The sequence below is a fragment of the Manacus vitellinus genome, unplaced genomic scaffold, assembly GCF_001715985.3.
Source record: "Manacus vitellinus isolate BGI_N305 unplaced genomic scaffold, ASM171598v3 scaffold_8_pilon, whole genome shotgun sequence".
NCBI classification, from domain to species: Eukaryota; Metazoa; Chordata; class Aves; order Passeriformes; family Pipridae; genus Manacus; species Manacus vitellinus.
This window is the reverse complement of record NW_021940864.1, coordinates 8,775,996-8,801,244: the sequence shown is the minus strand read 5'-3', so window position 1 is coordinate 8,801,244 and position 25,249 is coordinate 8,775,996. Positions and strand designations below refer to the sequence as shown.

The 25,249-nt window shown below is 39.0% G+C and overlaps 1 protein-coding gene across 1 annotated transcript in view; it reads right to left on the bottom strand.

Moving 5' to 3' along the window:
* Positions 1–922: 922 nt before the first annotated feature.
* The window catches only part of LOC108641755 (spermatogenesis-associated protein 7 homolog), a 34,130-nt gene continuing 9,803 nt past the window's right edge, over positions 923–25,249 (bottom strand). Inside the window, exons 4-10 of the mRNA XM_018084974.1 lie at positions 15,532–15,653; positions 13,634–14,142; positions 13,481–13,541; positions 12,186–12,250; positions 11,498–11,569; positions 10,969–11,026; positions 923–1,147 (exon numbers count right to left, since the gene is read on the bottom strand). Of these exons, the coding sequence (XP_017940463.1) occupies positions 1,022–1,147; positions 10,969–11,026; positions 11,498–11,569; positions 12,186–12,250; positions 13,481–13,541; positions 13,634–14,142; positions 15,532–15,653 (1,013 nt within the window). The 3' untranslated portion in view covers positions 923–1,021. The remainder of the gene's footprint in view (positions 1,148–10,968; positions 11,027–11,497; positions 11,570–12,185; positions 12,251–13,480; positions 13,542–13,633; positions 14,143–15,531; positions 15,654–25,249) is intronic.

The window sequence follows — 25,249 nt, the reverse complement described above, 5'->3', positions numbered from 1 at the left end:
AGGATACTGACAAAGCTGCTTGTAAAAATTAAATTATTTCAGACAGGTTTTATGTGGTGAACTTCTTTAGGGATCATCTGTGGAATTAGCAATTTTTTAAAAAATTAAGTCTCAAGGTAGAAGCCGGTATGTGAAAAGGCACTGGTAGCGGACAACAGAATAAACCCAAACAAAACTAGTATGTTTTATTTATCCCAATCATTGTTTTTCTATTTTAATCTAATGCCTTGAAAAGTGTCCCACTTGGAGAAGAGTGTGGAAAAAACATCTATCTTTAGAAAGCTGTCTAATCTTAACCAGACAAATTTAAACAACTATGTTATAATGAAAGAAGCGACTATCATCAGTAAAAGAAAGGATTGAGGCTTTAGTCATTACATATTTTCCTACTTGGCTGCACTTGTATTTTATAAGTGTTTAGATTTTATTAAGTGTGAAATGTTTGCATTTTGAAAGATTGTAGTGCCTGGGTTTTTTTCAGTAACTAGTATGTATTGTGGTACTAGCTAGTCTTAGCTTTTTCACATATAAGCCAATATAGGTTAAGATTTTAAAGAGATCTTAGATTATTGCCTAAATCTCTTGAAAGTGGGACTTAATATTCTACATCCTCTTGCAAACTGATGAGATTCCAGGTTGCAATTCACATAGGGAAGCTGTATTGAAAACTTAATTTCCAACCTATCTGTATATCAAGCATGCAGAGGAAAAAAATCCAAGTGCTTTATCAGGATTTCTCATAGGATTGTCAACTATCTGTAATGAATGAAAGGACACTTGTATCTGGCTTTCTATTCTGATTGTGAAAACCCCTGTAAAAATGTCTTTGGTGCTCTGGTATTGTTCTCAGCATGCTAACCTGGTTGTTGCCATAGTGATACTGTGTTACATCACGGGCAGATGCATTAGGTGGATCTCTTCGTTTTCCTGTTTACCCAAGGTTTACATTGTAATTGGTGTAAAAACTAGTTCGCTGTCCCAACTGATTTTGAATGCTCTCTGAAATGCCCAAAACTGTGAGTTAAAAGCACGTCGCAGGAATGTTGGCATCCTTTTGCCATGTGCCCTCACAGCTGATGTAAAGGTGTGGTCGGTTTGTGATGTTCAACTCTTTCTTCAGGCCTTGAACTATTCTTGTCATTTTTACCTAGTAATGAAAGAAAAACATAAAAGGAGATTTGTTTGTCTGCTGCTTGTCCATGACTATTATGAAGGGCCAACTGCTGTCTCATGTGTCAGAATTCAAAATGTTCCCAGGTCATGTCCTGCCCCGACTTCTGGAGTCCTCTTGGCTCAGGAATAATCAGGAGTTCTCCAGACCTTGAGTGCAGAAACAATACAGCAGTGGCAGGGCTCAGATAGCCCTGTGCTTCCTGTGGCATAGCTACAATCTAAATAACTACCATTTGGGTAGAGTTTGTACAAATTTTTTAAAAATTTGTAGGACAAATGCCATTTATTGAACGTGGTCCTGTGCTACCTTCTCGAGCCTCAGCTTCCAGCAGATGCTCTGCACTGCACTGCAGTTCCACCCTTGGGTGCAGTGCTGCCATCACCAATGTCTGCTGGCTCACAGCAGGACCACTCAGAAGGGTCTGACAGTCCAGTAACAGCCAGCGGGAGGGAGAGATGAAGCTGAAAGAAGAATCACACTCTGGCTATCCAACTTACTAATTTTGTTGATGTGCCCTACAGTTGATATGGGGAACAATCCACAGTGGTGGACAATCTGAACACTGTACAGTAGGGAAAGCAGTGCCACTCCATGGCCCAGGTGCCAGAGAACACTCTGTACTTGTCCCAGAGCTAGTTTCCTTGTTCCTCCTATTTGAGATTTCAGCTGTCTAACCTTTAAAATGATTCCATCTCCCTCTGCTTTTGCTGTCTTATCCTAAATAGCCACAAATTACAAAAGGCTGCCAGTAATTTTTTGCAGAAAACAATTGAAAACAGCTGTTTGAACTTCTTAATGATGTTGACAACTGAATGCAAGGTGGACTATGGTGAAAGCAGACTGCAATAGCAGTACTCAAAAGCAATGTGAATTTGCTTTATATGTGGACTGGTCTGTGTATATTTCTTGTGACAGAAGATGATCTCTGTATGTATATGTGCGTGTGCATGTGCTTTGACACACTTGTAGGCACACCTAAGCACTTATTTCAGTGTAGAGTTCAGAAAGTATGGAACTCAGAAAAACAGGATATTGCTATAAAATAACTAAATCTGCTTAGCTTTTTGCATGGTTTTATTTGTCTGCCTGGAAGCTTTTTTAACAGCAGAAAAATCATGATCTCTATTGACAATTCAGCTGTTGAAACACTTCAGTGAAAGCTCTGATGATAGATGGGTGCACAGAAAAATCAACAGCTTTCTGTTATTTTGCTTTTCTGCTACTCTGCTTCATAAATTAGACAGATGAAAGCTCAGTGAGAGTCTGCTCTGTACTAGGCAGTGTTTCAGGGTTCCTTTATTTAGGCAGCCTGCTGAGTACCACATAAAATCAGTGTAAATACACTTGATCTTGTGAAAGAAGATTGACTTTTCATCAAGACTGTGTACCCACATCAGATTTTTTATGTTTTAGAGGCAAAACAGGGAAGTGGGAAATTATTAATTGTGCTTGGGGACTTGAATTTCTTTCTTTCTTTTTTTTTTTTTTTTTTTTTTTAAGTATAGAGAAAGGGAAATGTTCTGTGTTCTTTTGACCCCAAGTTGAAAAATACTCTGTTTTCAGCACTCTTGTTGGTATTTAAAGACATGCATGGCTTTAGGCACTGCCTGGCACTGATGGGTGGAAGATTTTAGTTCTCCTGATGGGAGCATAGTTTGGATTAAATTAATTTTAGATTAACTTAATTAACTTGGATTCTAATCATAGAGGCTAAAAGTAGTAAAGGAGATGACCATTTGGATTTTTGTTTCTTGTCAATATCTTGTGAGCAATTACAGAGGGAAAGAAGATGTTTTGTATTCCTGAATCTTCTACTTGCTCAACTGCTTATTTAACTTGGTTAGCTGCTCTTCTACCTCTCTTTTTATATGAATGTTTTTTGTCTGGCTTTTGATATTATCTTCAGATCAACAAATCTACTGCTGAGACAGGCAGCTACCCATGAAAGTATTGGTTTATATCAAAGAGTCTAAATAACAATGTCCCATTAACTGCACATCCCCTTACACAGTGGTGTCAGTATGTGTAGGAAGGGTACTAAATTATTTGTTCAGGTGTCTCAATCCCCTTTGCTAACGTCTTTGACAAAGCAGCATGCTTGTGTTGTAATCATCATTTTAATGTGCTAAAATGACATGGGAAAAAATGAAAGGTCAGTGAACCAACTGCAGGGAAGACAATATAGCCTTAAATGCTCTGCCAGAGCTTCTAAAATGTAGGTTAGTTGGCGGATTGAGTTCACGTTGTGTTTGGCTACAGCTTAGAACTAAAAACTGGGGAAAATAGTCTTTTTTTTGCTCTAATCCTGATACACACAGTCAACCTAACCTGTTGTAGGACTGGTGCTGGAATAGCCATATTCCATAGCCAGATAACTGGTAAAGGGTTGTTCCCTGCTCTGATGAAGGCTAGCAGAGGAGAGCAAGCATTAATGAAGATTTTTTTTCCCCACTTGTTTCTTATCCCATACCTCTTCATCAGCAAAGAAAAGTGGGGGATTTTGCAGTCATTTTAAAGGCATTTCTCCTGGTTTCAGTCACCACAGTTGCTATTTCTGCATTGCTGTCTAGGGTACATTGAAAAAAATGTTGATGGGAATGTAAGAGATTACTGGCTTGCTGTAGCAGGCAGGAGGATTCCACAAATTCACATTGTCCCTGTGGTACACTGGAGATACTTCTATAAATTCAGTAATGCAGCTATGATTATTCTTCTCCTTGCCTCCCAATTAACCAGTACTGCACATATTGTTCCCTGTCAAATATCTTATTTTGTCAGATGCCAGAGAGCAGTGTTGTTCTCTTTTCAAATTGCTGGTTTGATTTCTGGCAGTACTTGATTGCTTTAAAATGTGCTTTCTGCATCCATTTTCCTCAATACTTAATTAACTGGAGAAAACGACTGAAATGAGGTTTCAGTTAAGTAGGTGTTTCACTTTTGTCCCCACTATCTCATTCATTTATTTCCTCTAACTCACTCAAGTAGTCTCAGAGACTTTCTTTTTCCTTTGCAAGAAATTTTGCAGTCCAGATTACCTCTCTTTTAGCTAAACCCTCCTGGAAAATCCCATTCTGGAAAGAAGCACAGAGGCAAGACTGCAGAAGAGGTGGACTCCAGTAAACTACCCTGGAGCAGAGCTCCATAAAACACACTGCATAAAGTAGCAGCAAATTTACCTTCTCTTTGTAAGAATAATGTGGAACACTGCCACATTAAACCTTAGGACTGCATGTAGTCCAAGGTTATGCCTGCCTACCACGTGCACAGGTTCCTCAGAGGTAAGACACCAACTTGAACATCCAGAATTCATTGGAGCAAAACAGGCCTTTTTTCCATGTTCTTCTGTGATCCTGTGTGTTTTTGTATTTCAGCCTTTAAAAGAGCCAAGACAATTGTAGCTAAATACGTGAGTGATCCAGTGTAATCATAATGGTGATGAAATTTGCAGTCCATAGTTGGGATTGCAGATAGTTAAGTAAGCAGGCAAACAGTTCACCTATCTTGAAAAATACATGACTAGATTCTCAGCGGCAGATGATTGCAGAATGCACTGAGAGTGCCTGACCAAGTGCCTTGACTTAGTCAAGACTGAGAAAATTATTAATATTACTGTAAGAATGAATCAAATGGAAAACGAATTATGGATTATTTAATTAGGATTGCTAGAGCATCCTCACTCAACTTTGTTTTATTAGGAGATGATAATCATGACGGCCTTTTTGTTCTGTAGGAGAAGACCTGTCGGTATTCATGACATGGAATGGAGTCTAGAAGCTGTCATATAGAAAGGGAAAAAGGATGGGCAGACTATGAGGAACTTACTGGGAAAATTTTAAAACTCTGGTTCAATTTGAAGATCATTACAATGGCCATTCAATCTTAAGCACTTTAACAGAAAATTAGTTGCTCTTGTTGAAACTTATTAAAGACAATGTACACTCTCCATGAGCTGGAAACACATAATGTCCAGTGCTTCAAAAGAAATCACTTTTGTAGCTCAACATATCAGTGTTCAGAAAATATGGAGCAATAAGAACTCCTTGTGATAGGGATCCAAAGGATTCCTCCACGCACACGTGTCAAACTGACTGATAAGATTTGCAGTCTTCAGTATCTTATTATTTTGAGAAGTTTATGGCCATGATAGACATTAAGAAATACCCAAGAATAATGAAAAGAGCAACTTTAAAACCTATTCTATGCCTCTAAAAGGATTCTTACAATAATTTCTGGACTGATACAGAAGTTACTAAAACCTATTCCCAAGGCTACTCTTTGTAAATATTATAAGGTAATTTTTTATCTTCTGTGTTCTGTTTTGCTGAGTTGACTGCTAAAGTGAACCTTCAACAAAAGGGAAAAATCTAGTACAGCAGTCAAGGCTATGGAAGGCTGTGAGGACTGTGAGAGTTTGTGGCCAGGCCTGCACAGTGCTGAGCCAGCAGATTCAATCCTGTGTTGTAACTATCAGTTAATCGTGTTGTAACTATGAAAGTTTCCCCTCTAGATCTCATTTTGAAGCTTGGTGACATATAACTAATTAAAGTTTGGGGTTAGGCTTGGTTTTAGTGGCTGAAGTAATCAAAGGTGTCAGCTATGCAGATGTGAAGAGTCTACTGTACACACGTCCACCGGTAGTGAGATGGACCATGTTTACGTGATACTCATCCAAGTTTCCGGTTGTCTCCATGTATGGAAACTCTGGTTTCCATAGGCAGATACCTGTGTACTTGAAAAATGGCTATTTGCCACTGCAAGCACACCTCTGAATGTGCATATGAAACGGGGAGAGCTACACAGTATATACGGCCAGAGCAGGCAGTGAAATTAGTACATCCAATTGAAAATCAGAAGAATTTTAAGAAACTGAAATTAAACTATTCATGCTGGAATTTCTAAAAAATATTAGCTGTGTTGCTTTGCCAAAACAGAAGATTCCTACTTTAAGTCCCATGCTGAAGAGAACTTGTTTCACAGGACACTTCCCTTTCTGCCTGTGATGGGGCCAGCGGGTTAGTATTGGTTTGGAAGAAAGTTTCCACATACCAGATCACTGACCTTTTCTGTTGTGAGAAGAATAAACTTGGGTCCTGTGCTCATCTCAGAGCAGTCATTTTCATTTTTACTGGTTTACTTTTAAGACTTTCCCATGTGCAGTATCTAATTACGGTACATTACAAAATTCTGTATTTAAATGGTAGCAGTGCACAGAGCTGAAAGGGACTGTTGGTAAGTTGCTTATTCACTTTGATGATTAAACCACTAATTATTGCATTAGCATCCCAAACCACACTTGTTTCTGATGTATCTCCTCCTAAAGCAGTCCCACGAGACATGATGGGCTAAATAGAAAGGGTACGGCGCTTGAAGAAGGGAAGGGCAAAGAACATGTAGGAGATAGTGCCAGGGATTAAGCAGAGGTTGCTTTCTCCTGTGTCTGCTTCAGTGTGACTCAAGATAGTGCTGGGGTGTGGCACATCAAAAAAGGACTTTTTGGCCTTAGAAATGTTAAAATAGACCTTTCGACCAAAGGCTATGAAAGGCCCTATGACACTTCCTGCCAGATCTTATCGCTGAGGCTATACTCACACAGTAATCAAAGGAAATAATTTTGTTTGGTTAAATAAAATGGGCTTTCAGCTTCCACACCACTATGGTGTTCAGCTGCCTGTGGTGTTCTGTGTTCCTGTCCTGAAATGTTTGGTAACACTGCTGGATGCCATTTATCAGCTGTCTTCCATCCTCCCCTCACCTTAGATAAAACTTTTGGTGTCATTACACTGTACTGTTTTAAGCATGAACACTTTATGATCCTCCTAAAACAAAGACAAACCAAGTGTAAGATACTACTTTGTGTCTTCAGAAGCTTTTGGCTTTACATGATAAAATTCCAGGAAATAAATTAGTTGAACCGGTTTGCTCATTGGAAGACTGATGGGCACTGGATCCCTCACCCCTTCAAGTACTGTTTAGTTTCCCATCAATTTCCTGAAATTATTCACTTACAGACCCATTTCAGTGGCTATTTCAAGCCCAGGAGGGACACTTTTTCCACTTTCCTGGATTACAAGAGCTACTCTTTTACCTGTACCTCTTAGCAAGAACCAACAATTTTTTTTTCTTCTTAAGGAAATATTTTTAATTGAATTGATGCTTCTCGAACTGTATCTGAGTATGGATCAGTTTCTGTAGCAGAAATGTCCTCCTTGCACTTCTAAGGTATAAAATGGCCTGATGTTGGATTTGAGCAAGTGGCTAGATAAGAAAAACCCCAACTTTCACAAGCTTTCCTGAGTGGAGACCATTTCAGTACTACAGAAAAGGGGGGAACCTCTTTGCTCTGTGAAAATTTGTTAGAAAAACTCTCCAGTTCCTCAATTAGTGTGCTAATTAATTGTAGTTCTAAAACATAAAAGAATGTTTGAACATCCAGGGCTGGGCAGGTGAAAAGAAGCCTCAGCTGAAGATTTCTAAGTAGACCACTGAATGCAGCTTGCAGAGGTAGTGACACAGCGTGAACAGCAGAAATAAATCTTGGTGGAAGGACTGGCGCATGCTTTCTCCTGGACATGCTATTTGAAATTGCATGTTCTGAGGCAAAAAAAAATTGCTCCTCTGACACCTTGATGAATCAGATTGAAAATTACCTTGGGCTGGAGTCCAGTGATAGAACTGCCCTCTGTGCCCCACTTTACACCAGTAATTATAACGTGCAGGTATGTAGAGAACAGGATCTAAGGTGAAGATACCAGTCATTTAAAAAGGCTCTTATATTTGAGGCACTGTCTTTCTTTCCTCCATCCTATATTCTTTCTTCACTCTCTTCCTCTTTGCTATGCAGTTATCTATTTTTTCCCCTAACAGAATTAGGCAATTAATTGCATTCTTCTTTCCCTCAGTCACTATGTAATATCCCATTGAGTGTGTAACCTTCTCCTTGGAAGAGCAATGGTGATATTCTCTTTCTAAAAGCTGGAGAAGAGGCTGCAGGTACTGAAGCCATGAATCCCCTGGTAAGTGGTGAGGATTGCTCAGCTGTGATGTGGGGCCAAACATGGATGGTGGGTCAAGCCATGCGTTTGGATGGGGTTAAGCACCCTCATGATGTACGAGCTGGTAGTAGACCAAACTGGAGGTTGTTTTAGGGAACAGATCTCAGACACTGTGCTGGAGCAAATGCCAGCAGGAACTTGGAGAGGGGTGTGTTGGTTTTGGATAGTAAGCACACAGAAGAAGAGCAGAGTCCAGAGAAGGAAGTACCCAAATAACAAGTTGGCAGGTATCCAGGATGGGTAAAAAAAGACACTGCAAAGACCTTGACAGATGTTTCCATCTTGTTATTTTGTCTGTCTGGTCCAGAAAACAGTGATAGTAAACAAAAAGAGTTTGGTTTGAAGACAACAAATGAAAAGCGAAAAAAATATTTTTGTAGGACAAAAGTCCACTCTCTGTGGAATTCATTTCCATCCACTGGCCAATTCACTTTTAAAAGCCTGAAAGCAATTCAGCTTCCATTACTTCTCTTGTGGGAACTATGCCTGTTCTAATAAATGTCACTGCTCACAAGCTTCTCCTGTGTAAGTTATGTTTACACTTCTTATTTAATCTTTTCAAAAAACAATTCTTTCTCCTGTGTGCTGTATTCTTCTAATACAGAGAGGCAGTTTGGTTCTTTTTCCTTTCTTCATTGCATGGCTAAACATGCAAAAATCTTTAAATCAATTAGTGGCCAATTACTTTTATTCCTCTTTTTCGAGTTTCTTTAAAGTCTTCAGTCAGTATTTTTAGAGGGGAAAACACCAGGCTTAAGCTCTACTCAGGTTCAGAACAATGCATTCCTAGATATCAAACATTTTCCAGTAGGACATAGTAGAAATCTGCTACTCTTAACAAACTCCTCCTTCTGGAAGGAACCACACACCTTCAATTTTCTATTAAAGGTTTCTCAGCTCTATCTCTAAGGCAACAGTTGACCTTACAAATCTGCTCAGCATCCTCTAGTCAGATGTAAACTACTTATCCTCTCAAACTGAGGTGCAGCTGCTGATTTTTTTCCACAAACCAACTTAAATTGCAGCTCAGGTCATTCCTCAAACACTTTTTCACCTACTGACTGTCATTCAGTCCAGCAACTAAACAGTTACCAAAACTCCATCTCTCCCCTAATTGCAGCACTTCGAAAGACAAAATAACATTCTGCATTCTAATTATTTTATAATTCCTCTGATTGTTATTTACTCAATGTGCAAATCATGCGTGTAACTCCCACATGCCTAGTGTTAAAGAAAATACAATACTAAATGCTTACAAATTTGCAGGAACAAATAGGCAAAGGTAGCTCATTTAAAAGCCACACTATGCCAGTCCCTCAGAAATGTTCCCATCTGAATCTGCTGAAGTTATACGAGCTTTGGAGAGCATGTCCAAGCCCTTGACCATGAATTCTTTGGGTCATCAGACTCCATGATATGCCTTTTTGTATACAGGCCTTTAAAGTCTAAAGTCTGGAGCATCAAATCCTTCTCAAGGCTGGAATTAGCAGTCTCACTCCCTGTGGGAGATAGGAGAAGCGTTGGAAGAAAGAGCCCCATGACCCAAGCCCTGTGCACTGGGCAGGGACCCCTCAACAAGCAGCTGGCAGGCAATGCAAGTGGAAGGCTGTGACTGAACTCTTGTACTCTCTGTGGAGCTCACAGTTCTGCTGCAGGCCCTTAGGAAGGTGTTTTTATTTCATTTTCTTTCCTTTAATACAGAGACTTTAAAGAAGAAGGAATTCATATTATCAGTTATTGAGAAGGAGGAAAACCCAGTGCCTTTTAAATGAGTGCTGCAACCTCAGTTTGCACTGCTGGTGTCTCCCACTTTGCTCCTACTATCTAACCTAGAGGAATTAGTTCAAAAGCTGAGCTGAGTTATCTGTTCAGGAGGCAGAGTGTTGGATTTGGGTTTCCTCAGTCTGGGGAAGGCACTGGAAGCTGCCTACCCCATTTCATGGCCAAATGCTTCAACCAATCTGGGATAACAGCAAAGATAAAGATAATGACAACACCACTAATGCCACCTTCTCTGTGGATGAGTTTTAAAAGAAAAACAGTGTGTTCCTTACAATTTTTCAAAGAGTTTATGAGCCCTGCTCTCAGGAGAGGGCTCTAAACCCTGGATTAAAACAGGCAAAGTTGCTTCCACTCATCCTAGATAAGATGCCAGACTTGCAGAGGAGAGAGACAGACTGTGGCTGTATATTTGTGTCTGGTATTTCCTATTGCCCCTTCACAGGCCTCTTCCCTCTCAGCATGGGAGATGTTCAGATAAGCATTTTGAGGTGTATAATTCTCAGCAGGCACCACGTGGGGAGACTTCATATTGGACTTAGAGTATTAAGTGGTGACAAAACTCCTAAACACAAGCTATTGAAACACAAGGTCTTCTTACTTGATCTAGCCACAACCTACAAGCCTTTCTTGCTCCAAAAAATGGCAGTCATAGCAAAAAAGTGCAGCAACAAGCATTCTTCATGAACAGGTTTTGTGTAATGAAAGCCATTCTGCATGCTAACTACATTATCTGTCTTTTAGAAAACTTATTAGAGTAATACACAAAAATGTACAGAAAAATCTCTCTTTACCAGTGCTCCATGGAAAACGCCCTTACTGATGCTTTTGCAGAGGGAGTTTTTTCTTGCCTTTTATTAAATTGCACACTAGTCAATCTGCCATAAATTGTTGCTCAGCATTGATGTACAACATTTCTACTGGAGGTGACAGAAGATTTAATACTAGACATTTTTTGCTCACCTCATCAAGGTTATGCCTCTTACTTTTAATGTGCATTTGAAATACATCTTCTAATGCCCTTAAAAGAAAAAAAAAAGAGGAACATCAGTGCAAAAACTCCAACAGTTCAAAGGCTGTAAACTTTTAAAATGAAAAATAACTACTCAGCCTGTCTTTCAGATCACTTAGAATGCATCCCAGCTTTTAACTTTTGCTCCATCCCCTCCCTATCCCTACTGTACTTGTAAGTAACTAAAATATTAAGGATTTTAAGGTTGTTGGATATTGCCATTCCAAGTGCACGCAGTTTGGAAGGAACTATGCTAGGGACAGACTTTCATGTACATAATTCCGATTTCTTCTTCCACATTTAATAAAAATGTTAGAGTATTGGTGCTCTCCATCACAGGGTGGTAGTTCTCTGTATTTAAGGTGGGGCCTAAGTCTTTAGACTTTTCTCTCATTAAAACCACCAATTCTTTACACTGATTGAATAATTGGTCAAAATTTTATTACTCAAAGGAATAAACATGAAAGGCAAAGCACTTACTCTCTGTGATAACAACTTCTAATCAAAATATCATTAGTGAGATCCTGAAGAAAGCGAAGATACTCTTCTTCTCTATAAAAATACAGAAGTTGTCAGCATCTTTCTCTAACATATACTGAATGCAAGTGAGGTTTACAATACCATCCAAAGAAGCAGAAATTTTAGAGTAATTAAACTAGCTCAAATAAAGAGTTTTGCCAACCTATCCAAAAGTGATGAATCTGTTAACTAGTCTGCATTTTTTTACTGTTCAGGTTTATAAGTTTTAAAATGACAAATTTTGACAGCTCTGTTGGTCAACTCCCAGTTACTTTAATCCATTAATTTCATTAAACAAGAATATCTATGCCTTTTGTGAACAAACAGTTAAAAATAGTTCCAATTAACAAAGTGTAGGTATTAGAAGATAAATTACTATTAATATTGTTTATTTATTATTTATCTTTACCATATTTATTTTGCCTACAGTAAGAGGAGTGGCATGACTAAGAAAAGGTCTTCCAACTTTCTGATTTCCCAAGGAAGTAACTGAATCCCGCATTCCCAGCAGACTCCCTCTACTCACTGCATACAGCTATTGCTAATTGGCTCTTGTGCCTTGTTTTCAATTTTCCACCAAACTCCTACTTTAATATTTTGATATGAAACTTAGAAACAGTTAAAAGTGACTAACAAATATTTAACTTACTTTTCTTCAAATTGTAATCCTGGAAAAAGTGGCATTTCAGAATTTTGAATCCACAATTCACAGTTCTGCCACAAAAAGGAAAAGGAGGTAAATGTAGATAATTCGTTTAATTATCTTTGTATTAACATTATGTATTTCCACTCAGAGTACCCGGGGAAATGATCTGATTTCACAACATATCAAAATCACAACATCATCACATGGCAGCTCATGTGAAATAAATGTCTTGAGAGTCAATCACTCACATAAATAACGAACAAGTATTATTATTAGGTTCGTTCATGTGAGAATGAATTGTCCATTTCCAGAAATGGAAACCAGTTTGAACAATCTGAGAGAAATGATACAAATGCTATGAAGGAAATAAGAAATTCTGACAAAATTGAAAAACTTTGCAGACTTCGTACTTTTTCTTTAGAAGGAAATGCAAAATACATTTGTATCTTTGAAAGAGGACTTAGAAAATCAGATTAATATCAAAATTATCTTTTGCTGTGGCTCATCAAATGAGGATAGGAGCTTCTCTTGATAATATTGTTAAATGAAGGTTTTGGTGGTTTCGAGCACGGAATCAAATAGTGCTATCTAGCATAGGGCTATCAACATTCATGTCTGTGGTGCCTTGGCAGAGCTGTGTAGAAATTCAACATGGATTCTGTAAAGGGGTGTGCAGGCCAAGGAATCATACAAAATTTCTCTATCTTCGGCTATTGCCTTAGTTACTGTTAAGCAGCCCTTATTTTTAAGAGCACTAAATTTATGAAATCAATTCATCTCAAAAATCCAGATGACTAATGGAGTACAACTTCCAGACAAAGTCTTGTACAAATACTACAGTAGTGACCACAGACTGAGAGAATAGCACTTTGTCTGGACATTTATGGGCTCCAAGTTATTATTTGTATGGACTCAAAGGCTGTAAACCAACCAAAAAGTAAGAGGTCAGTCAAGTAGGGATGAGCTCTGCTTTCAGAAGATTAGATTTGTGTTGGGATACAGTGTTTTTCATATTGCATAATGCCTCATTTGTGTTTCTCAGAGAGCCCAGTCACTCTAGCTGTTCCTATTTTATTCACAGTGTCTGTTGACCCTATCTAGCCCTGCATGATAAGTTTCTCAATTGCAATCTTAGTCACTTCTCATAAGATTATTTAATTTTTTGGTTTTGCTTTTTACATATATTCAGCAAAGCCAATGAATCCATTATCCATTTCATTTCCACATAACCAGGACACTTTTGTGTATGAACAGTATGCTTCACTCTTTTTACTTTGTAACACACTGAGTACACCAACCTCAACTGGCTGCTGAGAGAAGTGAACAGAATGGGGTCTCACGTGTGAATCTTCTAAAAATCTGAAAGATTGAAAGCATGGTGAGAAACAGTTATGATTCAAATGAGGTGTTTGAAAGCAGAATTACTTAACTTTAAGCACTGATGTAAGTACCTGTGCAACTCGCTTTTCTTTTCGTTACTGATGTCTGATGATTTAAATGGTGGTCTGCTAGGGGAGGAGCTCCTTTTTCTTGAAGGAGGATTATAATACCTATACTTCATAAGAAAAGATTGATGTGATGTCTTTAAGATCCGAGGGCTAAAACATTGCTTCTTTTCTGTAAAATAGGCTGAATGTCTGTCCAGGAGGTCCCCAGAGTATGTTTTATGAACAGAGTTTTGAAATGCCTTCTTCGTGTTGCGACTGCCCAAATGCGTGCGAGAACGCAGAAGCAGTGAAGCAGATGATCTGTCTGTACTGGAGTTGTGAACAGGAGTCTGAGACAAAGCACATGGAGCACCATTTGGGATAGACCTTCTTGCAGCAGGAGCTGGCATCAGAGTCCTTGAAGTGAACTTCTGAAATGATACAGAGGGAGGCTGCTCTCTCTTTGTTCTGGAAGAGTTGTTCCAACCAGATGTCAAATATGGGTGACCATTTTCCAACGGTGACCTCCTCATCTGTAAGTTAAAGAATAAAACTGACAGAAAAAAATCACAAAAGAATTCGCTGAAGACTGTGTCTCCTACAAATTAATTCACACAGGAGGAATTTTAAGAAACTGTTTTCAAGCTGAGTCAATTGGTCTAAATGATTTATTTTGTTTTGGGAACTGCAGTTAGGAGTAAAGCAAACCTGCCACTGTGCTTGAGCTAGTTAACCAGTCCTCTTCCTAGTTTCTTTTTCTTTGCTCCTCTTTACAAGGTTGAGATTTCTAATGACAAATAGTCTTATGAAATTACAGAAATCCTATTTTGATTGCCAGGGCTCATGGGGGGAGAATAGGACACTTTTTTCTGCCTTGCACATTGTGGGTTCCCATCTATGAAATTCATGACTCAATGTCAGTCTCACAGTCCTTCTTCAATGGCACCTTCTATTCTCTCTCTCTGTGTGCCTGTGCAGGTGCCAACATGGCTCCATCTCAGGAGTTTGAAGTCAAACAGAGCCACTGTTTTCCTCACAAATACCTTAGGTGAAATTGTGGCCTACTATTTTGCTACTTTTCTCACTGGTAGCAAGATTTTACAAATCAAAATAATGCACATTTGAATTGGATGACATTGTTTATTAACAGTATAATTTGTAATCCAGTGGTAAACCAGTCTAAATATAGTCTGCTGAGGAATTTTTGTCCCAGAGAGACTCTGGACTATGGCAGAATGAAATGTTTTGCAAGAATTTGTATAGTGAGATGAGGTCCTCTGATAGAATTTGGTGAAGAAAGGTCTGCTCTCACTAGTATAAGGTTGTACAGTTTGTGGTATCTAGCAGAATACATAGAATTAGGAATAACTACTTCAGGATCTTGCTTTTATCAGTAAATAACATTCTGAAATTCAGAGGATACTGTAAAACAATGTACAATTATTGCATTGCATTCAGTAGGAAAAAAAACTATTGGGATTTCATTCTTTCGAAAATATTGTGTACAGAAATCATCCTAATAAGAATGTTGTCACACAAAACAGCAAATCATTTCAGTAAATTCACTCAATGTAGGTTTTTCCCTGGGCTCCCACGTAATACTCTGGCCTTGTGAGTGTCATGCGCACATGGCACTTTCAGAGCAGGGACACATTTTAGTCATGTACACATAGTCATAGCATGAGTATCTGTCATTGTAGGCCATGAAGGGATTGCAACAGTGCCATGGGAGGACAGCTGCCACTTGGCAAGACTGAGAGTCAAATATTATCTATGCTTCACTAGACTATAAAAAGCCACATTGAATAAACCTGCATGAAACTTGTGTTACAGGCACTCCCCAGCACCACAGAGTACAGCTAATTAAGGGGAAAATGGTCTTATTCATGTGACTCAGCATTACCTGTTAGAATATCACATACCTTCTGCTGGCTTGGAGAAACACTTCTGGAGTTGAATGGTGTGGCAGGAAGACTCCGTACAAGATCCCTCTTATATTTTTCAAGGGTTTGAATTAGTCTGTCTCTTTTCTGTTGATCCTTGTCTGTACATGCAAATATGAAAAAAACAACCCTTTCCAGTTTAATCAATGATCGAGTCACAGAGTATCACTCTTCATTCTTCTTTTCGCCAGTAAAAACTCTTCTGTCTCCTCCTCTTAATACCAAGTAGCAGACAGAGAATGCAATCATACTACTTTTTACATTTGGCTCTTGCTAATTCCATGCTCAGCACACATCTGAATTTGAAATCAGTGTGAGCCAGGACTCCTGAGCTATTGGAGGGATAAAAGAGCATGGCAATGTTGTTTCCACCCCTTGCACATTCTTTCCCTTATCCTAGAAAGAAGCTGAGGCAGGTAAAACAGAAGAGCTGAGGCAGTCGAGTGAGAATTCAAGTCTACATATAAAGAGTTGGGTGACCAAAGTCAGGCTGCCACTGTGTTCTGTGCAGACTGCAATGTCACGAAAGTCTGCTTTCTGTATTGGTTAAACTCAGGCTGAGAAGAGTAGGGTGACACTTCTGCTAGCCCCTCACACACTAAAAGAACAGAACAGGCTTAGTCTTTTGGGACTGGGACAAAAGAAGTGGTGGATGACTCATCCCCAAAGTGTTCAAGGCCAAGTTGGATGAGACTCCGAGCAACTTTGTCTATTGGAAAGTGTCCCTACCCATGACAGGGGAGTTGGAACTAGATGATCTTTAAGGTCTCCTCCAATCCAACCCATTCGTGATTCTACGATCTTCTGATCTTCCTGAAAATATGCAAGTGAGAGAAGAAATAAGAACACCTATTCTTTTAAGCATTATTGCTATAGAGGATATTACAAGATTTAATATGGAATATATTATATATTACGTATTATAAAATAATAATAAGGAAACACGGAGATAAGAAGGGGAAATGAGTTACCCAAGACCACAGAAGCCCATAGGGGCATATTCATGTATGATGAAAAGCATTTCATAATTATCCAGCTTTTGACAGAATCTTACTTTTAGCAATGCAAATAGGAATGATGCATGATCAAAATTTTCAGCTCTTTTACCTGCCATGTTCCTTCCATACACAGCTCTGAGAAAAAGGATATGAATTTTGATGTGCAAAAACACATTTCTCTTTGTAGATAGTGTTTAAAAAATAATAGCCCCTGCAGCTCTAGCTGAAACTAAGGACTCACACACAAAATATCATAAAGTGGGGTCCACTGAGGTCCCGCCAACTGCATATGGCTCTTTTGAGTAGAAAATGCAGCTCTGTCATAATTTCCTTGCCCTATGGAAGTCTAACATGTCAATATTGACATTGCACATGTCAATACTGCCAGGCAGGCCAGCAGAGAGCTGTGCTCTCCTCCTTCCCCTGTGGGTACAGCTGCAGAGACTCCTCAAATATGTAATTCTAGAGGGCTGGAAGGGCTTCAGGAGGGCTTTTAAAATATGACTTCTGGTAGTGTGTTGATACTTTGATTAATACTGACTTATTCCTGACAAAATGCACAACTGGTTCATGATTAGCCCAGGCCCCCTTACACTGCTATTGGAACAACAGACTAGAATTTACAATGTGCTGCAAATTTTTTGCTAATAAGAAGCAACAACTCCTCCTCTGAAGTGGTGTAATTGCAGGGCATCACACTAGTAACATCACAGAATAATGCTTGAAACCTGGCAAAACAGCATTTACTAATGATGTTTTTTTTTGAAGGGAGAAATGCATTAAGCTGTATTTAGTATTGCACATTTCTGAATTAACAGAAGGGTTACAGAGTTTTCGATAGTCTTAACATACTATTTGTTTTGGAAAAGAAACAGCTGAAACTTTTTTTTTAAAGAAACCAAGATGCTTATTTGCTGTACTTAATGGTTGTCTCTGAAGTTTGCGAGGGGTCTTGCATGGGGCACGCCACATCTTGATAATTCCCCTCTAAGGTGGCCTCAAGTCTGTGTCCTATTCATTGAAAAAACCATATTTCACTAACAGCTAAAACCAGTATATAGTCTCCTGAGGCATGTAATCTGGCTTTCCAGTCTTGCATAGACATGAGTTCATAGCATCATCCTATTAAGAAAAACATGTTGACAATGCTAAATCCTATTTGGATGACTGGGAAGCAGGATTATACAACTCACTGGAACAAATAACAAAATGTACTTGCTCAATCGTGTTCATACAGAGATTAATACCTTCCCCATTTATCTAGGTTTGCATGGTGGCCAATCCAAGTACTCCTCTGTTCTGATTAAAGACTTTGCATTTTGCAGTCATATGAAAAATAACAGACAAGGCAGCTTGATGCGGTGTCTGTGCAACAATGCCACCAAGTCAGGATACCAGGCTTCTTTCATGACAGTGCCAATGACCCGGGAAGCCCTGAGGAAAAGTGACAGCCATGCCTCTCTGCCCCTCTCTCTGTGCACAGGTGAGGCAGGACAACAACTGTCTATCCAAGGCATGGCAGAGCCTTCAGCAAGCCTTGCCAAGGACAAGAAAATAAAATGTTCCAGGTCAAAGAGCCACAGGTTTTAAACAGCCTTTGTCTAGTATTTCACTGATATTTTTACTATAAATATGGGTTATAAACATGCCACATGGCAGTAAGCCTATTCAAATAAGTACTATTCCACTCCATTATAGTTTCATGTTTTGAGTAGTTAGCAAAAGCTCCTGGGCCGAATGTCTCATACCAACTCTCCTTTCCCTTACCTAACAGATGCCTGGTTTCACTGACTGTTGGGTTTTGCTGTGCCACAGCCAGGTGAGACTGTCTGAAGGGTCTTGCAGCACATCTTGGTTTGCTGACATGTCTGCTAAGGGATTTATTTATCTCACCATCTTCTAGCCCTGCCCTCTCCAGTTTCTCTTTTCTCACTGCTGTTTTTCTCATTCATGTTTTCCTCTATGCCCCTTGTAAGATGAAACATAGGTAGGTATTCTTCCCGAGCATGCCAAGGCAGTGGAAGGATTAAAGAAAAGGTTTATTTCAGATGCAAGGATCACTTTTTTATGATGTGGCACAGCACATTGGGACTTCAGGGGCAAAAGGTGAGACCTCACTCCCTCAGGGCCCCTTTATCCTCTCTGTTTCTCTCCTGTCTTCCCAAGACCTCTGTGTGTGTCTGTTAGGACTCCCTCTCTCACATATCAGAGAGAGAGGCTGAGAATTTCTCTTGCCATGCGGGGTGGGAAAAGCACTGAAACTGTCTTTAAGAAAGAGTTACCACTTAGGAACTCGGTTTTCTCTAGGAAGGCTTTCTGCCTAAGTTTCCATTACAAATTTTTCTGAAATTGTACCTATTCCTATACCCATTCTCATGATTCCAGGGCTCCTGACTCTCACCTGCTCCCAATACTCACAGCATGTAGTGTTTCTGGCTACTTCCTTTCCAAGGCCTCTCCTCTCCTGCACTTCTTTCCCTAATGTGACCTCGCCCCAGAATCACCTGTCATGCTCCCCATGCATGAATGAAGGGGCTAAGAATGGAAGTCATTCCTGAATTTTCAGGTCACATTCATGGCTCTCACACGTACTCCTTGCAGTTCTGTTTGACAGGCAGCTGTGACCACACCACTGAGAGCAGCCTGGCCCAGCCACATGGACTGCTCATTGTCAAGAGCTACACGAGGAGAAAAAAATCACCTGACCATTCTGTCGTTGTCCAAACGCTTTTTAATAACAACTAGAAATGACCAAGGGACAAAATAGAAAATAAAATGCAAACTTTGCATGATAGCTGTCTGAAGTTTTTTCCTTTTCTTTTAGAAAAGCAAAAACTAGCCCTCCCTTGCCTTTAAATCTCATGTCTTAGCTGAAGTGTTTAAAACTGGATGCAGTTTACGGTTAAAACCATAGCTGGGAATAATTACTTGGGGGGGGGAAGTGGCAAGGTTTGACCTATAAAAGCATATAATGATTCAGAGTGCCAATTGAATCCTCTCAGGACATGATTGTTTTTACTCCTGCAGCAGCCAGTATCTCTTGACTACCTTTTTGATGCTTCCCAGGGAATAGAATCATGTAGTGTGGCCAGTGCAGCAGTTATGTAGGCAAATGTGTTCAAGAGCCTTTCTGTTAAACTCGTTTATTTGCTAATTTATCGTCCTGTCTACTGTGGCAGGAATTAATTTATCAGTGCTAGAGTACAATTTCACTGGTACTTGTACTGGTATCTGATAGTTGTCAATGTGACAGAAGTACAGAAAATAAAAGGGATTTAGTTGTAATCTGGTCCCTGTAAAACACAGAAAGATCAGATACAATAGCCCTCACTCTGTTTTCCTGGCAGTTCTTGTTGCTTGACATTTGATAAAACATCTTGTCTGTCCTGTGCTGCTGTGTCAAAGTCTTGTGTACAAAATGAGCAAACACAAACTTACTCGAGGTAGTAGAAGCAGTTTAGCAGATTATATTGGCCACCCCAAACAAAAAACTAAAAAACTTTTTCTTTTCTTTTTTTTTTTTTTCCTAGTGCCTTTCAGTTCTACTCGTCTTTATCTTAAGTAGGAAGAACAATCAGCAAACACCTTAGTCTGCTTCCACAGCTGCCTCCTAAAACAGAAGGCTATTTTCAGGTCTAAGACAGAACATTATGGCCCAAGTATGAACATGGGATATAAAGCTGGAACAGGCTTTCCCAAAGTTGTTTACCAGATGTTACAAAACTCAGTGATTATAGTTAGAAATAGAATCCACACCTTGGCTCTTGCCTTCATTTTTGGCTCAGAGTGGGAGTTCTGGTTTAATTCCTACCAAGTGTTTTAAAAGTTGGCTGATGTTTAACTCCTGATGACTTTTGAAACAACAGGGAACTTTTGAAGGACTGTGGGGAAAAACGAGGAGCAAAAGTGGTGAACTCCAGACTGATATCAGTCCTGAGCATAACAACTGAAAGGCTGTTACAAGACTCATTTGAGGTAAATAATGTCAGAAACACCATTCAAAAAGGTTAAAAACATAACCATGCTAAGTTGGTAAGAAAAAAGAGAGATTTTGACTGTGGTTGAATGAGACAAATGTGTTGATTTAAAAAACTTCTGTAAACTCCCTGGTTTTGTTCTGCATGGCATTTTGACTAAAAAATTAGAACACTAGAAAATTACACTTGTTTACAAAATGGCTAACTGACAGATCTGTGAATCTAATTAGCAGTAAGGCAGGTGTTTCTAATGCAAGAATAATTTTTGATATTATAATATTAAATTATTTCTTTCAGTTATCTGAAAGAAAACATATAATCATTTCTCATAAAGCTTGAACAACTACAGTTGGGGAACTCATGAATAATAAAGTGGTGGTTTACTCTGACAAAGTGATGTGCATTGCTTAATGATGGAGATGTAGGGAAGCATATATTTTTCAACAGGGATAATGGAAAATCTCTGTTGTGAAAATGCAGGCCCTTACTTACAGAAGGCAAGTCTTATTTGGGAATCAGTGTTGCTGAAAGGCATCCATACCTTCTTCTAGACATATAGCTGCCTGTATTTTCCTACAGTGACAGTGGAGACAAAACTAGTGTGGTATCATTGCCTATCAAGGGTGGAAATCTCAAGTGTAAGTACAGGGAGCCTTTACTGCTGTTTCCTTTGACAGGTGGATGGTTGCTGCCAGAATTATACATCCTGCTCTAAAACTTTACTGCTCAAGAAGCATTTACAAATTGGGAAGGATGCAGAGAGGATCCATAAGAATGCTGAACTCTGGAAAACACTCTTCACAGAGTCAGATTTAAGGAGTTGAATGTATTTAGTTGTGCAAAAGGATGGTTAAAAAGTAACTTTATTCCAGCTTATGAGCACCTAAAGACAGGACAGAAATTAAACAGAAAATAAATGCGTCCTAAAGGAGAGATATTAGTTCCTCTGGGTAAGGTAAGTTAGCATTTGGAACACTAATGAAAAGTGTGATGTAACTAAATAAGGTTTGGACATAGTTCTGAACCCTTCCCCCTCAACTCTAAAACAGCAATGAATGGAGAGAAGACTTAGGGAAAAAACAGGCTATATAACCACAGCATTTTATTCTTTCTGTGTCTACGAAACTCAGAGATACATGTCAGTCATCAGAGATCACCTATGAACTTCTCTGAAACTTTATTTTTTCTCAATTTTTGCTGCTATTGTTAACTGATACAATTTCAGATTTTTTGGCCAATGTAATACAAAGGATACAAAGACAGTTACTTGTGATGTTCACATCTATGGGCCACATGCTGCAGTCTGCACTGGTAATAGTTTATCTGGTGGGAGGACTGCTTATTTTGGCATTTCAGGGCAAACAAGACCATTATTTCATCAGAAACCAGTGGTGAGGCTCAAGTCCTTAGATTTGATTTCAGATACTCTTTACCATGCTATCTGTCCTTATGAAAAGCCTGTGTTGGCACATTAAACTACAGCACGTGGTGCTTTTTAAGCCTCAAGCTCTGATTCAGCATTATTTGTTTTCATCAATATATTAATGCTGCAATGATGTGAAGTGAGTGTATAACAACAATTTTAAAGGGGAAGAAAAGTCTCTGAAACACCAAATAAAGCCAGAAAACGTTACTAAGTGACACTGCCTGTTGTTCTTTGTCACGTTGTTTTCTAATCACATGCCAAATTCTGCACATTTTGAAACTGTGAGTGCTCATGCTGACATTAACAGGAATTTCCCCAGGAGGAAGGCAAGATGTAATCAGTTCTCCATAGCTGACCACCCATTCCAGCATTTTTTAACTGCTTGAAGCCTTTGACCATAACCTACATCTGCTCTGACTGGTTCTGCCCTTCCAACAAATTCGTGGTTGTCAGTGGTGCTGACAGCACTTGACACAATTCTTTGTAGACCACACCAAAATAAGGAGAGGACACATTCTCTTTTATTTGAGCAAAGACAAGATTTGACATTTGTTTTGCTTATGCAAGGGAGATAGCCTGCTTTTCTTAAGGTTTTAGTGAGTATAAGTAAGGAATTCTAGAAGCTGGTGTACAAAAGAAATGTCAAGATGCTTCACCCCTGTTTACAGTACTGACTGATTGCTGATGTATGCTACTTTTCCTTTGACAGCAGAATGCAAAGTTAACACAGTCAGTGCACAATGGTTATGACAACACTCCTTTTCTCTACATCCTTCAGTAGCTCCCACTACCCTCTTCCTCCCTTTTCACAAATACTCTTAAACAGCACTGATTCTAAAATGGATGGGAAGGATGGTTTGGTGATTAAAACACTGTGGTAGGACTTGGAAAACTATCATTTAATTCGGAGCTCTACAACAGGTTCCAGTGTGATCACAGGTATGTTAATTAATCTCTGGTGTCTTAATTTCCTCCCTGTAAAAGGGGATGATGGCAAGCTGGTGTATAACTTTGAACAGATACTCTCCGAAGATATCTTGAAATGTGCAGTGGCTACTATGAAGGAACTCAGATCCCAAATGAAGCTGCCCACACAGCGTAGGATTTGAAGTGTGAGAAGAAGAATTTATGAACCAGATCAGTGGTTTAACCATCGATAGCTGAATGACGCAGTGTAGTCATACATTCGATATTCCCTTCACTGCAGCTCCCTTCTAACAGTGATATAAGCATATATTTTTTACAGACTCCAAAACTTATTGTTAAAAACCAGCTCATTAATGCTCCATAAACCTGCAATGATAGGAAATTGATGTTGGCCTATAGAAACACATTAATTTTCGCTTGATTGCTAAATGATCCATTCAATTGCCTAAGATTCGTGACAACTAAGGTTCTACATTTGTAAGGATAAAATTATGTTTATATAATTGACTGTATAGATTATTCACAGAAACTGTAGAGAAAATGCTGCAATTTTTTATGTCTTTGAACTCTGGAGAAACAGCTTGTTCTTTTTCACAGGTGTTACGGTCTTGAAAATCACAGTGCAACTTCATTTTAAACTGGCTAAAATCCGAATGGAAATTATTGCTTTGACTGATGTCTGTCTCATGCAGAGAATTAGAAAGAGAAAAACACAGGTTATAAAAAGTCCACTTTGTGCCATATCTAACTACTTAAGGACTCTGCTGGTACACAGAAAAATGAAATTCCTCTTAAAGAAAGCTACTATTCCTTTTTCCAATTACTAAAGCACGTGTTTCTGCACACACTTGTTTGTGTGTCTGGGTTTCATATTTATAAAAATGAGTCACAGCACATGAAGCGATTATATGATCAACACTCTGCAAAAGGTGAAGGAGAAACAGACACATGGCCTCATGTACTCATGTATAATATTACTTGTAATTCCTTTTGGGTAAATGTATACCCTGTACTCCTAAAAGTGCAAGGGAATTGTGTAAAACATACAGGGGTCTGAATAGCTCATCTTGCCATTGTTAGTAGTTTCATGTGTGTTTTCTCCTCATTTTCTGCCAGCTCGTTTGGGACAGCTTCATACACACACCAGCCTAGGTTTCTGCTCCCCCTACTGAGCTGATCAGCCTCAGGAGATCTGACTCAAGCTCGGGCTCTGTGAATCTGGGGCAGAGCATCATAGTACCATGGGAATAATGGTTAGAAGAGCCTTACGCTTCCAAGGTCCAAAAATGTAATTTAACTGCTTAAAATTACTTGTTAATTATTAATTCCTAATAATTAACACATTTGGAGGACTCCTGGATGCCACGGTTAAGTTTAAGTGTCAGGCTCAATGCTGTATAAATAAAATACCTGAATTCAAACAAAGTTACTTTGACTTTTCTCCTTTGTTCAAATAGAAACAATGGCTCGTAACATTTTTTTTTTCTCCAGAACTTTCACATTTCCATTGCAACAGGAATTCTTTTTGATTGCTGGGACACTCTTCTGAAACCTAGTCACTGGCACGTTCAGCTGCATACCTTATGCTCTTTCCAGACTCATTAGATGATCTTTCTAGGAAGTGTGGCTTCTGCTGAGAGTAAGAAATGTAAACATCCTCCTAGGCAGACACTTGGGATAGCCAAGGAATCCTTGTTTTCACAGTAGTTTCATAAATCATGCAGTTCTCATGACTCCTAAAGCATCTCTGCTTAAATTTTATCTCCACAAGAACACTTAGGATGATGAACTATATCACCCATATGCCTGATCTTGAAACATCTCTGCCTAATCTGCACTTTGTGTCTACAGTTCTTAACCTGCAGTGCAACACTACAGATACTTGTGAAATGGTGCACTTAATTTATAGGAAATAACAGCAAATTATTTACAGTGTTTTATCTGCAGTACATTTATTCTTAAAATGAAACAAAGCATTGCACATTGTATTTTCTTCTGCCTTTTCAGAACTAATCCTTGTAGCTATTTGAGTTTTTCTCTTTAATTTTATAGATTTTTGAATGTCTCCATCACTACCGAGTGACCTGAATTTTCTTTTTAGCCTACCACTGAAACGTGTGGTATCCAACACGGATCACACATTTGGAAAAATCCAACACAGATCACACATTTGGAAAACAAAGTTACACCTCTCTAAGTGTATGGATTGAGAAGAGGTAAGAAAATATATGGCATCAGAATGTGTATCTGTCAAAGTTCTGATAACTGTCAAGGTTCTAAAAGAACACCACATTTAGTAACTAGCAATAGCAATAGTGGGAGATGGTTGTGGGAGAAAATTGTACACGAAAAGAAGAAAACACTGTGGT